We start from the raw sequence: 13,903 nt of genomic DNA on the forward strand, positions 1-13,903 counted from the left end.
TAGAGGAGGGGGCGCTTCCCCCAGTCCCCTTCTAAAAGCTGCGGATTTAAACAAATAGTGTGCAGAGTGGGAAGCACACTGCTTTCCCAGAGTTCGCCCCACAGCCGCTCTTTAAATAAGCAAGTTTCTCAGCATGGGTTTAGGGGCCCAGTTAGGGCAGCAGCGGAGGTGGGGGTGGGTGCCTTCCAGAAGCTTCTATAAGGTTCTCCCGGTCGCGGGGAGCCAACCCGGGACGCACGGGGCGCGCGCCCGTCCCTGCCCGCAGCCGAGAGCGCGCACGGGGCGGGGCGGGGCGGTGGCGTTCCGGGACCGCGCGTGCGCGCTGCTGCGGGCGGCGCGGGCGGGTGCGCGTCTGTCAGAGTGACAGCGGCCCGGCACGGAGCTGGCGGCTCTTCCAACATGCAGCTGCGGCAGAGGGCAGGACGGTGGCGGTCGTGGCGGCATCTTTAGCTCTAGAAGCCTCCCCAGGCGGCGTCAGTGTCGCCTTGTTCGCGGCCGAAGGGCGGGCGGGCGCGCCTCCGCATCCCCGCGGGCGCCGGCCGAGAGGAGCAGGCCCTCTCGACTGGCTGAGCGAGGGGACGCAAAGTCGTGGCCCTCCGTGGCCCGCCGCCCCGAGAACCGAGTTGGCGGAGCAGCGCCGGGTTGTCTCGGGAGGCCGCTGCCGCTCGCGCGGCATGGGGGGCTGCTGGCCGCCGGGGCCGGGGCACGCGTGTTGAGCGGGGAGCTCTGCGGGTCGGCGCCTGGTCGGGCAACTTCGCGCAGAGCCGCGCGGGAGGGGGGGGCGGCGAGGGCACGAGGCAGCGGCACCGCCGTGCTAGGTGTGTTTGCACGGGCATCCGGGGGCTCTGACTGGCCGAGGGCGCCCGGGCTAGACACGGTGCCAGGTCCCTGGGTGCGGGGATGGGGTGCGGCCCTCTTTAGGGGAGTGTCTGCAACGCGCGGCCTCCAGGTGGCCGCAGACGTACAGAGACTGGTGTGTAACTCGCTCTGTGCCCCCCAGGTAGCCGCGGTCGTGTCCCAGAGTTGCCCAGTGCAGCAACATGGCTTCTCCGCCCCACCAGCAGCTGCTGCATCACCGCCACAGCACTGAGGTAAGCTGCGACTCCAGCGGGGACAGCAACAGCGTGCGGGTCAAGATTCACCCCAAGCAGCTGTCGTCTGGCAGCCACCCGAAGCACTGCAAGTACAGCATCTCTTCGAGCTGCAGCAGCTCGGGCGACTCAGGGGCCGGGCCGCGCAGGGTGGGCGGCGCAGGCCGCCTGCGCCATCAAAAGAAGCTGCCTCAGCTCTTCGAGCGGGCCTCCAGCCGCTGGTGGGACCCCAGGTTTGACTCGGTGAACCTGGAGGAGGCGTGCCTGGAGCGCTGCTTCCCGCAGACGCGGCGCCGCTTCCGTTACGCGCTCTTCTACATCGGCTTTGCCTGCCTGCTCTGGAGCGTCTACTTCACGGTGCACATGCGAGCCAGGCTGGTGGTCCTAGTCGCCCCCGCCCTGTGCTTCCTGGCGGTGTGCGTGGGTTTCTTTCTGTTCACCTTCACGAAGCTGTACGCCCGCCACTACGGATATACCGCGCTGCTCCTCATCATCATGCTCAGTGCCCTGACACTGGCCTTGCACTTCCAGGTTCAGTCCCCGCCCCCAGGACTCCAGGACAGTGCCAATGACACACTTGCCGCCAGGGCTCCTGCAGCCTGCTTGTCTCAAGTGGGCAGCTTCTCCACATGCATCGAAGTGCTCTTTCTGCTCTACACCGTCATGCACCTCCCTTTGTACCTGAGCCTGTTCCTGGGGGTGGCCTACTCCTCGCTCTTTGAGACCTTTGGATACTATTTCCAAGATGCCGCTTGCTTCCCCGCTGTGGTGGGAGCGGGGGCTATGCACTGGGAGCTCCTGAGCCGGGCGCTACTCCACCTGTGCGCGCATGCCATCGGGGTCCACCTGTTCGTCATGTCACAGGTGCGGTCCCGCAGCACCTTCCTTAAGGTGGGGCAATCCATCATGCACGGCAAGGACCTGGAGGTGGAAAAAGCCCTCAAGGAGAGGATGATCCATTCAGTGATGCCCAGGATCATCGCCGACGACCTGATGAAACAGGGCGACGAGGAGAGTGAGAACTCTGTCAAAAGGCACGCCACCTCCAGCCCCAAGAACAGGAAAAAGAAGACCTCCATACAGAAGACCCCCATTGTTTTCCGCCCATTCAAGATGCAGCAGATCGAAGAAGTCAGCATCCTGTTTGCAGACATCGTGGGGTTCACCAAGATGAGTGCAAACAAGTCGGCTCACGCGTTGGTGGGCCTCCTGAATGACCTCTTTGGCCGCTTCGACCGCCTGTGCGAGGAGACCAAATGTGAGAAGATCAGCACGCTGGGTGACTGCTACTACTGCGTGGCTGGCTGCCCGGAGCCACGCACCGACCATGCCTACTGCTGCATCGAGATGGGCCTGGGCATGATCAAAGCCATCGAGCAGTTCTGCCAGGAGAAGAAGGAGATGGTGAACATGCGTGTGGGTGTGCACACTGGCACAGTCCTCTGCGGCATCCTGGGCATGCGGAGGTTTAAATTTGACGTATGGTCCAATGACGTGAACTTGGCCAACCTCATGGAGCAGCTCGGGGTTGCTGGCAAGGTCCACATTTCCGAGGCCACTGCCAGATACTTAGATGATAGGTATGAAATGGAAGATGGGACAGTGTTTGAGCGCCTGGGGCAGAGCGTGGTGGCTGACCAGCTTAAAGGTATGTATGTGTGTGTGTCTGGGCCTCCTCGCCTGCCTCATTTCCCTCCCTGTTGTGTTTAGGTTAAAAAAAAATTGTTCAAATCTCTTTCCAGTGGCAGTATTGGGCAGATTGGTTGTTCTGGGATATGTCATGGCACGTCACTACGGGGGACACTCAGGATCAGTTTGACTTTTTCTGAGGAGTCAGGTTTCCTGATCTCTTATCACATTGCAGAAGGTGATCAGGCTTGACCACCACAGGATCCCAGAAAGGAAAGATCTCTCTGGGAATGCTTGGATGATCAGCAACTGTTAGCATTTTAAAACGCCATTTGGAATGACAGTGGTGCCATGGGACCACATGGTATCAGAGCTCTTCAACAGCCAGCTTGTAAGCACTAAACACCAGCCTCTACTTGCCTTGATGACATAGTGGATTTCATGTTGGCTCCTAACCCAAAGTTTGGGGATTCCAGCTCACTGACCCTCTGCAGAGGTGGGAGGGGAGATGGGACAGTGAATGGATATAAAGATTACAACCTTGAAATCCTGTTTGGGTTGAGGGGAGTGGGATCTACTGTCTCCTGCAGGGCCTCTATCAGCTCTGTGGCTGGTAGGTCAGTTGCTTATCTTTAGAATATTTATTTCCTTAAGCCCTTTCCCTCTGAGGCTCAGTTGTTTTAGTTGTCAGACTATTGTTGGTAGGTGCTGTTGAGTCATTTCCACTAAGAATGAGACTCGGGTGGTCTGGTCCCTCCTCCCTGTCCCTGCTGTATTGCAGCCATTGCACCAATCCTTGAGTCTTCCTCTTTTTTTGCTAAGTCTGATTTCCTTAACCAGGGACTAGTCCCTCCTGATAACATGTGCAAAGTACAAGAGATGCCATCTCCATATCTAAAGAACACTCTGGCTGTACTTCCAACACAGACTTATTTGTTCTTCTGGTAGTCCCTGATATATTTCATATTCTTCATCAGTGCTATAATGCAAAGACATCATTTGTCAAATGAGGCATGAGGAAGTTCAACCTGCCTGCCCTTCAGGCCTTGGAGCATGAGATGACTTTCAGTGCTTCTAACTGCACACTTTAAATCTGGCGATGGAGCCTGGAAGGAGTTCTGCTACCAGCTTGAAGGCCACACTTCTTTAGATGTTCAAATTCTGAGATAGGCAGTCTTCTCATGTAGTTTATAGCCTTGGAAACCTGCACGGGGCCAGCTTCAAGTTGGTTCTGACTCGATGGTAGTGAACTTAGGTTATTTTTGAAGTGCGCACTGGAGGCTCCATGGTGGTACAGTGGTTAAAGTCTTTTAAACATAGATCAGTGCTTCAAACCTACCAATTGCTTCCTAGGAGAAAGATGAGGTCTGCTTCTGTATAGATGTACAGCCTTGGAAACCCAGGGGAGCAGTTCTGCTCTGCCTTGTGCAGTAATCGCTGGGAATCAGAATTGTCTCAATAGCCAGGACATTGGTTTTGATTCAGAAGTGAGCCTTGTCTTTTGCTTAGGTTGCTTCATATATTAACATGTTGTGTTTTCAACTTTCATTTATTTTATTTCATTTATTTAATGCTTTATTTGTCATAGTGCTTCTCTTACCAGTTAGACCTCAGCATTTTGGGGCTTGAACTTCCCAGGTCACCTGATGATTTGAAGTGGAGAAGCCCCCAGAGGAGTGTGTATATCCTTCTTCCCTGCCTCTTCAGGCTTGAAATGAGCCTGTAACCATGGTATGAGCTCTTTATTGGTGTTCTTGATGTCTTTCCAGACTTTCCCTTCTCCTGTCTTTCTTTCTTTTCTGATTTTTTTGTGTAGGATACACATCTTTGAAGCCTGGGAAGTGATGTATCAATATATGCCAAGAAGAATGCACTTATGTGATCTGCTATAGTTCTAACTCCTTTTTCTCCTCCCTAAATAGTCCCCTTCTTTGTATGCGTAAAATAACATTGATTTTTATAGATTGATTTGTACAAACTTCCATCTACTAAGCCAGATTGTGTTCTGTGGTGTCCACACATGGCATAATGACATTATTAAAAGCCCCAGGAAAGGGAGCCCTGAGAATTATTGATGGGCTCAGGCAGAAAGAACAGTTCTGGAGCTGGGGCACTGCTTGACTGTTGGTCTTAAGTTGAGTTCTGTGTACTTTTGGGGCGGATGTGCTAACTCTAGAGCTAGAAGGTAGCAGAAGAGTGGCAGCATGACTGGAATGCTTGGTGGTATATGTGTGGTCATTTGAGAGTTTACCAAACAAATTGGTTTTCCATTCAGCCATTTAGTCACATTTTGTTTTGTAACTTTAATTCCAGTACCCATAATGCCTTTGCGGCCATCCTACCTCTTCCCTGTGATTCTCATATCCATTTTTTCTGGAACCCCATCTGCCTTTTGAGTTTTACTGTTGGTCAAATGCTGCCCCTTTGACATTATATGACTGGTTATTCTAAGGAGTGTGTGCCTAGCTGGTGTTACTGTTTACATTATAGGTGTGTCTACTGCTTGGCTGAAAGTTAAGTGACAGGAGTGAGTTTTGTTTCAGATTTTAAGGGTAAGGAAAATTGATTGTCTCAGGGCTCCCTTTTGGTGACATTTTGGCATCTTTATGACTCAGGTGTCTTGCCTGAGTATTTTGGACCAAAGGAGGAACTTATACAGGGTATTAATGGAATTTTAAAAAATAAAAAGAACCAGATGTTGTCTGGAAATTGCCAAGTCATTGGATCTTTGTAAATGTCCATTTTTGGTCAATTTTTGGACAGGTTTTTTTTTTTTTTTTTCACTTTATAGGTCAGAGATCTTGCTGTCTAAAAAATTTACAAGACTTACTGACTTACTGTTTTTTTTTTTCTTTCTTCTTTTAACCTCAAAATATGCTATTTATTTGAATGAACATGGAGTATATTGTACATTGATTAATGGGAAGTTTTAGACCTGGATTGGAGGCGGGTGAAGATAGAGTAGGTTTTTTTCTTTTTTTTTTTTTTTCTAACCTCAAATAGTGTAAATTTGGTTAAGTGTTTCTTTTAACTGAGTACACAGTAGGCTTCTTTCTTTTTAACCTTAAATAGTATGTTAAGTAAAAGATTTCTGTGAACTTGAGTGCAGTATATATTGAGAAATGAAAAGTTTTAGCCTTGAATTAGAATGAGATTAACATCTTCCAAAGGTGACCAGTGATATTTTTCAAGTATGAAGATAAATTCTTGGGTTTTGGCTTATAGAATGTATTTCAGAAGGAGCCCTGGGGTCTAGTGAGGCTGCTGCCAGAAAGTCTGAGAACATTACCAACTTACAAGGATGTCTTCTCCCTTGAAGATTTACAGCTTCAGAAACCTGATGGTGGGCTACTGAGTTGGAATCAACTTGAAGACAGTGGCTTTGGGGGCTGGGGATATATTTCAGCCCCTTACAAATTTGAGCATTCTTTTCAATGCCAAATTCCCCCATGACTCTGTGAGCCTTTCATGTTAGCTCCTGGGTCCTGTCACACAGCCAGGAGCTTCTCACAGCTGCCTTTACCAGGCAGCACCATCTGTAGGGAGTAGATAAATTACAGGTATCACAGTCTCGTTCATCCTGGTTGCCTGATATGTTTATTCAGAATGAGCTGAAGTTTACCCTTTCCCTTTTGAGAAACAAAAATGAATAGTGCATACATGCTTCTATCAAGAGCATTCAACAAAACACTGGAAGATTCTGTGTACCTTCAAGCTCTTCAGAAGCTTTAATTTGCATGCAGAAAACTGACAATTACAGTAGTACAGCACTTATTTATTTATTTTTTTTTTTAGTGCAAACATTTCTTGTTATCCTCCGACTAATGTCAGAGCCTGTGAATACTGGCCAACAGATAAAAAAACCAAGAAAATGAAAGAAAGCCTAAGCTACAGTGGGGATAAGTTATTAACAGAGTATGAAGAAAACCACTAGCTCAGCAAGCCCCACCCCTAAGTCTGCTGTGTTTTGGAAAGTTCTGGAAGCCCTGATTCCAGAAATGTCTTTCCACAGACTTTGAAAAAGGGAAATGTGAGGGCCCTGCCACTCTCCTTTCCATCTTTTGCTTTATGTACTGTCTCCGCCCCACTTGAATCTTAGCATCTCTTAGCAGAGATTGTCCAGATTACTTGTTACTGTTACTGATTGCTGTCTTCCTGCCCTTATGTAACAAAATGAAACATTGACTTGTCCTATACTATCTGCATGATCTTTGCACAGCTGAGTTTACAGCTTCCTCTGTTGTGTCATGCTGTTGTTGTTACTAAATGCCACTGAGTCAGTTCTGACTCATGACAACCCCGTGTACAAGAGAATAAAATGCTGCCCTGGTACTCCGGCATCTTCACTCTCTCTCCTGGCCCATTGCTCAATCAGTCCCTTAATCTTGTTGAGGGTTTTCCTCTTCTTCATTAATCTGCTTTCCTAAGCATCATGTCTTTTGGATGTCATACCAGAAATAGTTTAACATGTATGGTGACACCTGTTCCCATCGATGATAGATGGAATTGCCTTGTTTTTCCTGGTTTTTAAAATTTCCCCCCTCTGACAGGGTGGAGTCTCCCCACTTTTCCCTGTTGCTCATTTCCTTCTCCTGGTGGGTCTTGGCCTTCCACATTTGTGGGTGCTGGCTTCTGCAGGCTTGGTTGTACAGCTGTTGTCTGGTGCTGTTGAGTTATTTGTGGAACATATGAATGAATGAATATTACGGTTGCCCTCATGCCACATATGGGCACTATTGTGGGACACCACACTGCAGACATCTACACAGAACACACCAGAGAGGAAAGGTTGCTGTTCATTTGCTGCAGACAGTCCCAGTGGCTGATGAAAGAGAGGTAATAGGCAGGGCTTAGGGAGGTCCTAGTGAATAAGGAGCTCTGGGGCACATTGCTTAGGCATTCAACTGTTAACCTAAACGTGAAAAGTTTAAACCAGCTATTCCATAGCAAGAAGATGAATCAATCTGCCTTTGTAAAGAGTCATTGTTTTAGAAAGCCTGTGCAGCACTTCGACTCTGTCCTACAGGGTTGCTTTGAGTTGAGTTGATTCTTGGGGGTGTGTTTGAGGTGGTTATTTTTGTTTTTTGTTTAAGAAGAAAATGGGAAACTTGGTCTGCAGGGGGAATATGGATAAATGAAATCCTGCTATGTGTTTAAGACCCAGAAAATGTGCACTGGCTTGACTTACCACTTATCCACTGCCATCCTATCATTTCCAGTTCATGGCCACCCTCTGTTGAGTCAGTTCCATGCCCCTGCACTGAGTTTCCCAGGCTGTAAATATTTATTATAGGAAACAGCTTTGTCTTATGCGCTTGGAGCACCACCATCATTTAATTTTAATTCTTGTTGAAGGAATTTTCTTGTATAAAATATTTAGTCAGACAATCTGACAGTTTTTCCTTGGCAGTAGGAATATTTAAATAACACATTTTTATTGTTATAGTTGATATGTTTGCCCTTAGGTCTATATTTTGCTTTCTTTTTCTTTTCCTGAAAAGGCTTGATTCTATTACTTTGATGGGGGCATAGCCGACTCCCACTGAACTCATTCTAGGAAGTGATTTTCTATGGTGGGCAGGGCATTGCTCAGTTCATCTTGCTTCCTCTTGGGGTAGATGAGCAGCTCAGCGTGTAATACACTACATCACCAGGGCTCCTTACATTAGACAATCATTTTTTTTAAGCCTTTAAAATGGAGATTTCAAGAGGACAAACTTTTATAGCACTGTCACTCCTGTAGATTCTTGATTCAACAATCACCTATGCACATGAAAAGTCAAGTGTACCTCCTCCCCCTTCCTTTTTTTCTTTCTCCTTTTGTCAAAGTTCCAGCAGATTTTTACTGCATAATTTCATGGATTTTCATGTAATATTAAATTCTGTTCTTTTTGTTACTGCTATTCTTTCCAGAGAGAGTAAGAGACAGAGAGTGTGTGTGTGTGTGTGTGTGTATGAGTGAGAGAGACTGCTTTTAAGGCACTTACATTGATGTTGGAGTTGTTTAGGCAATACTACTTTTTGTTTTAAAGTTTTTACAATTTTATTTGAAGAGGGGAGGAAAATTCACACACTTGTGATTTGTTTTCTTATGTGTGGCCTTAGTACTTGGTTACTAACCAGAAGATCAGCAGTTTGGAATCCATCAAACTGCTCTGCAGGAAAAACTTCAGAAGCTATGCTTCTGTAAAGATTGACAGGCAGGAAGACACGATGGGGCTGTCCTAGTCTGTGTATATAGATCTGCTGTGAGTAGGAATCAACTCGACGACAGTGTGTTTGGTTGGTAGAGTTGGGTATTAAAATGTAATCTAGCAGGCCATTTTAAGGCATGCCTTTTAAATAATGGGGTCTATTTCACATTGATTCAGTTGATTTTTCCAGAGCTCTACTGGCATAGTGTGTAATGTACTTGACCTACTAACTGAGAAAGTCAACAGTTCCAATCTACCAGCTGCATAGAGAGGAAAAGATGGGCAATCTCATGCCATAATATTTGCAGCTTCGGAAACCCCATTGATTAGAGAGTTGCTGTAAGTCAAAACAGACTCGACAATAGAGGGTTTTAATTTGTTTTGTGGCATAGAGCCTTGTGTGCCTGCTGGCTGCCAACTGAAAGGCCACAGGAAGTTTAGATCTGCTCACCAGCCTGAGGAGGAAGTTGAGACAGGAGCAGTTGAGCTGCTGACAGCTTTACAGCCTGAGAAAACTGACAGAAGACGGCCATGAGTTGGAATCAATACTGTCTGTTTGTTTTTTTAAATTGTAACTTGAGTGAAAGTTTACAAATGATGATTTTGTTTTCACAATCATTTATACTTTGTTTTATAACATTAATTAAAATATCTACCGTGTTTTGCTTTTCCCATCTTAATTAGTGTTTATTATCTATTATTAATGAACAATGAGTATTATTATTCTTTTTGTGTTTGAGTAGTCAGAGTCTGTGGACTGTATTGCATTCTATGATTTCATAAATGAGTTCTTGTCCCACATGAGAAAATACTACTACTTATGGGCATTAAGAAGCTCTGATGGCCTAGTGGTAAGAATCTGCACTGCAATCCTGAAGAGACATGCTTTGAATCCATCCCTCTAAAAACCCACTGGAGGGTCAGAACTGGGTCAACACCATGATCATTAATGTTAGTCTTTATTTTGTGAATGAACTCTTTAAGAAATGGAAAATTATTTTCTAGAAGTTTTCTTTTTTTTGTAAAAATGAATTTGTTTCAAAAGATTAGTTTCCCAGCTCCTACTAACTTGGGTAAGCACTTCAGGACAATCACTTTCTGTGTATTTGCAAAATATTGTGTTTGAACAAGATGTCCTTTAAGATCCTCACCATTCTCTAAGGATCGCTGAGGTTTGAATAGGATTGGGAGATGGTGCCTGTTCGTTTACTCGTTGTAGTTAAGAACATACTTGGCAAAACCTGCCCCAAACTCACCAGTTTCAACATTTACAGTTCAGTGACCTTGATTACATTCTTGAGTTACGCAACCATTCTCAGCCTCCTTTTTCCGACTTGCTCCTGCCCCATTAACATAAACTCACTCTCCCCTTAGATTCCTGTCTAATCTGTACAGTTGCTGTCTTTATTTGGATCTCATGTAGATAAATCTTTAAAAAACATAATGCTCAAGGCAGACATTGTTGACTGAGTAAGTTAAACTGTTGTTTATCTTAAGATTTCAGGGGATATTTTTGGTTTTAATTTAAAATACTTTTTTTAGGACAGTAATTATAGGGGTTTATCCAGTCTCCATGGCTTCAGAAAGTGTAGATTCCATGGAAGTTTGAAATTCTGTTCTCCATCTTCTCTTTTTTGACCAAGATTCTTCTATAAAAACTTCGATAACAGTGTTAATGATAGTTCTTCTTCTGTTCCCATGATGAAGGAAGTCATGGTAGCTGTTTGTCCCGTGTTTAAATGATGGACTCTACTTTAGACACTTATTTTATGGGAGCTCTGATGTGCAGAATTGCCAACTGTAAGATTCTTTTTAAATAAGTTATTTCCTTTGTTGTTGTGCTGCTAATTGATTCCAGCTCAGCAAATAGAATTATTGATGATTAATTTACACATAACTTCTTAGTACCCAGTATGTTCTATAAAGTTCTATAAAGATTAGAGTTAGAAGAACTCTGTTTGATTGAGTTTGAGGAACATGCTTGAAATGACTTAGAGAAAATAAAAATGCATAGAAACTTCAAAATTAAGCTTCAGTTCTGGTTTGAACATTATTTTGGAGTGAGAGGGAAAAGTAGGGTGTGAACAAAAAAATGAGCTTCACTGTGCTGGCACAGAGCAAATACTGGATTCTTAATATTCTTATCATTGATTCCAAAGGGGTAATTTGCTTCTGATGATGAGTCCCTGTAGCTATTTGCTGTGTATTTATTTCTCCAAGAAAGAAACTGCAGTACCTAGGAAGTGACTCAGTTGGATCTTAGAGCTATCAAGAAGAAATACAGCCAGAATGCTCCTTAGAAGTGAGATGATGAGACTTCATGCCATGTACTTTGGGCAAGCTATTAGGAATGGCTAGTTGCTGGAGAAAGATATCATGCGTGGTTGGTGTCAGTGAAAAGGATGAAGACCCTTGATGAGGTGAATTAGTGATTTAGCAGTGGGCTCAGTCACAGTGTTGACTGTGAGGATGGTACAGCACTGGGTGGTGCTTTTCTGTTGTCCACAGAGAAACTCATTGCACCTAATAGCAACAATATTACAAGGCAGTTGTTTTCTTTTTATTGTGACTTCAGAGTGAAAGTTTACAAAGGAAACACTACTCAACCATCCATACCAGTTGTTGCTAAATACAATGCCCACAATTTAACCTGTGATTCTCATTTTTGTTAATCCTCTGCCTTACCCTTTCCTGCCTTCTGAGCCTCATTCCTAGGTAAATGCTGCTCTTTTGCTAACATGTGGTTGATTAGTCTCAGGAGTATATCTCCTTGGTGTTGTCCCTATATTACCTGTTTGTTGCTTGGCCGAGTCACAAGGGTGAGTTTTGTTCCAAGCTCCAGGGGCCATATTCTCAGGGCTTCCACCAGCTGTTATTGGACCAATAAGTTTGGCTATGTTTTGTTTTTTGGAATTTTCTTAATTTTTCACTCACTTTGTGCAGGACCATCTACTGTGATCCAAAAGACAAATTTTGGGCTTTATTAAGGCATTTATAAAAATTTTGACTGGGTTTTTCCTTGTCCTTCCTTACATACAGGATAGCTACCCATGGAAATTTAGCATTTGTATGTGTGATTTGTATACTGGGTGGAATAAGCAAAGAAGACAAGCAAAATAAAATGTTACTTAGTTCTGAAAGTGTTGTTATTGGGCTTGTGTGTCATCCAACCTGACTAGGAAATGGCCCCTCAGCAAAGACCCCACTGTGAAGTCCAGCTTCTGGGGGAACATATCTTTAGAGTTGTTGGTTTTTGTCCTCCCTGGGGATGAAACTGACAGATAGTTACTCTTCCAGGATTCCATGAAAACAAACACAAATGTTCAACAGCCCTTCCTCAGCTCTCACACATTTCCCAGTAAACTTTTCAGCTGGAAGAACTTAATTCCCTCTGTCTTCTCTTTGACTCCCTGAAGAAATTGCAATCATGAATCATTTTGGGTCTGGTGAGGCGAAAATACTGACTTGCTCCTCTGCCATATTAAGACCAAATAGAAATGTTTGCTGTCATAGCTCTGGTCACGATGTTTCTTTATTTAGTAGTGATTAAATTTCCATTTCCATATACTCTGGCTCTGTTCCAGCGTGCAATAAGGTTTTTATTTCAACTGCAGGGTTTGTGACTCTTTTCCTCCTTTTGAAATATGAGCAAGGTTTTTAGAGTGGATGATAATTCTAAGCCATTTCTTGAAAAAGTTTTTCTATAACAGCTTTATTATTGTTTTTATTCTTAGCTGCCATTGAGTTAACTCAAGCTTACAGTGCCCTTGTATATAACAGCATGAGATGTTGCCAAGTCTTGCACTACATAGCACTGTCTTGAACAAGCTCCCCTGAGATCTGTAGGGATTGAATTTCATGGTCTGAATTTTGGAAGGTGATTGACAAGCCTTTCTTCCTGGTTTTCCTTAGTCTAGAAGTTTTGCCTGAATCCTGCCCACCATGGATGACTTTGCTGGTATTTGAAACACTGGTATTCAGTCCAGCTTCCAGCATCACAGCCACACACAAGCCACCACAGTGCAACAGACTTGACAGGGGGTGATGGATAACGGCTTTATTGAGGTTTAATTCACGGTACCATAAATTAACCTATATAAAATAGGTAGCTCTGAAATGAGTGACTTTTAGTATATTTATAGAGTTGTTTAAACACAATCAGATGTGATCACCAACCCCCACAAAGAAACCCGGTACCCATTTCTCCCCCAAAGCCTCCTGATCTCAGACAACTACTCCCTAATTTTTGCCTATAATGCACAAATAATATTTTCATGTAGAACTTATATAATGTATGGAGTGTATATTGCAAAAGCCATGTAACTTAAGTTATTTGTGTAAAGATTAGTAATTTACTCTATGTCTCTCTGAATTCGCCTGTTCCAGAGATTGCCCATAAACTGACTCATGTATTGTATGACCTTTTGTGTCACTGGCTCCTTTCACTTAATATGATCTCAAACTTCATCCATGTTGTTATGTGTATCAGTATTTAATTTATTTGTTAAGTATAGCCATTGTATAGATTGTTTATTGTTGTTATGTGCTTCGAATTGCCTGTGACTCATAGGGACCCTTGTAAAAACTGTTGTTGTGTACCATAGAGTCAGAACCAACCCATAGCTGACCCTCTAGTGGGTTTTCAGAGGCAGTTAATCACTCGGGAGGAGATTGCCTGTCCTTCTGTGGAGCAGCTGGTGGCCTCGAACTGCATGCCTTTGGGATTGCAGCACAGCTTTTTGCCATCATATTTTATTTATTAATTTATTACTTAATAGCAAAGCTATGCTGCTTGAAACCAATAATTTGAAAATAAAGTGAAATAATTGTTGTTATGTGCCATCGAGTTGCTTGCGACTCATAGCGACCCTATGTACAAGAGCTCTAAATGCTGTTCTATCCTGTGCCAACCTAGCCATCTCAAACGCACTTATTCCCACCACTCCAGTCACAGAATCGATCCATCTCACCAAAGGTCTTCCTCTCCTT

General features: G+C 44.6%; 1 protein-coding gene across 1 annotated transcript in view; it reads left to right on the top strand.

The window, feature by feature from the left end:
- Positions 1-1,040: 1,040 nt before the first annotated feature.
- ADCY9 (adenylate cyclase 9) overlaps positions 1,041-13,903 on the top strand; it is a 210,918-nt gene continuing 198,055 nt past the window's right edge. Inside the window, exon 1 of the mRNA XM_006897431.1 lies at positions 1,041-2,739. Within this exon, the coding sequence (XP_006897493.1) occupies positions 1,041-2,739 (1,699 nt within the window). The remainder of the gene's footprint in view (positions 2,740-13,903) is intronic.

Source organism: Elephantulus edwardii, unplaced genomic scaffold (genome assembly GCF_000299155.1).
Source record: "Elephantulus edwardii isolate Elephantulus edwardi_28Jun2011 unplaced genomic scaffold, EleEdw1.0 scaffold00209, whole genome shotgun sequence".
Taxonomy (NCBI): domain Eukaryota; kingdom Metazoa; phylum Chordata; class Mammalia; order Macroscelidea; family Macroscelididae; genus Elephantulus; species Elephantulus edwardii.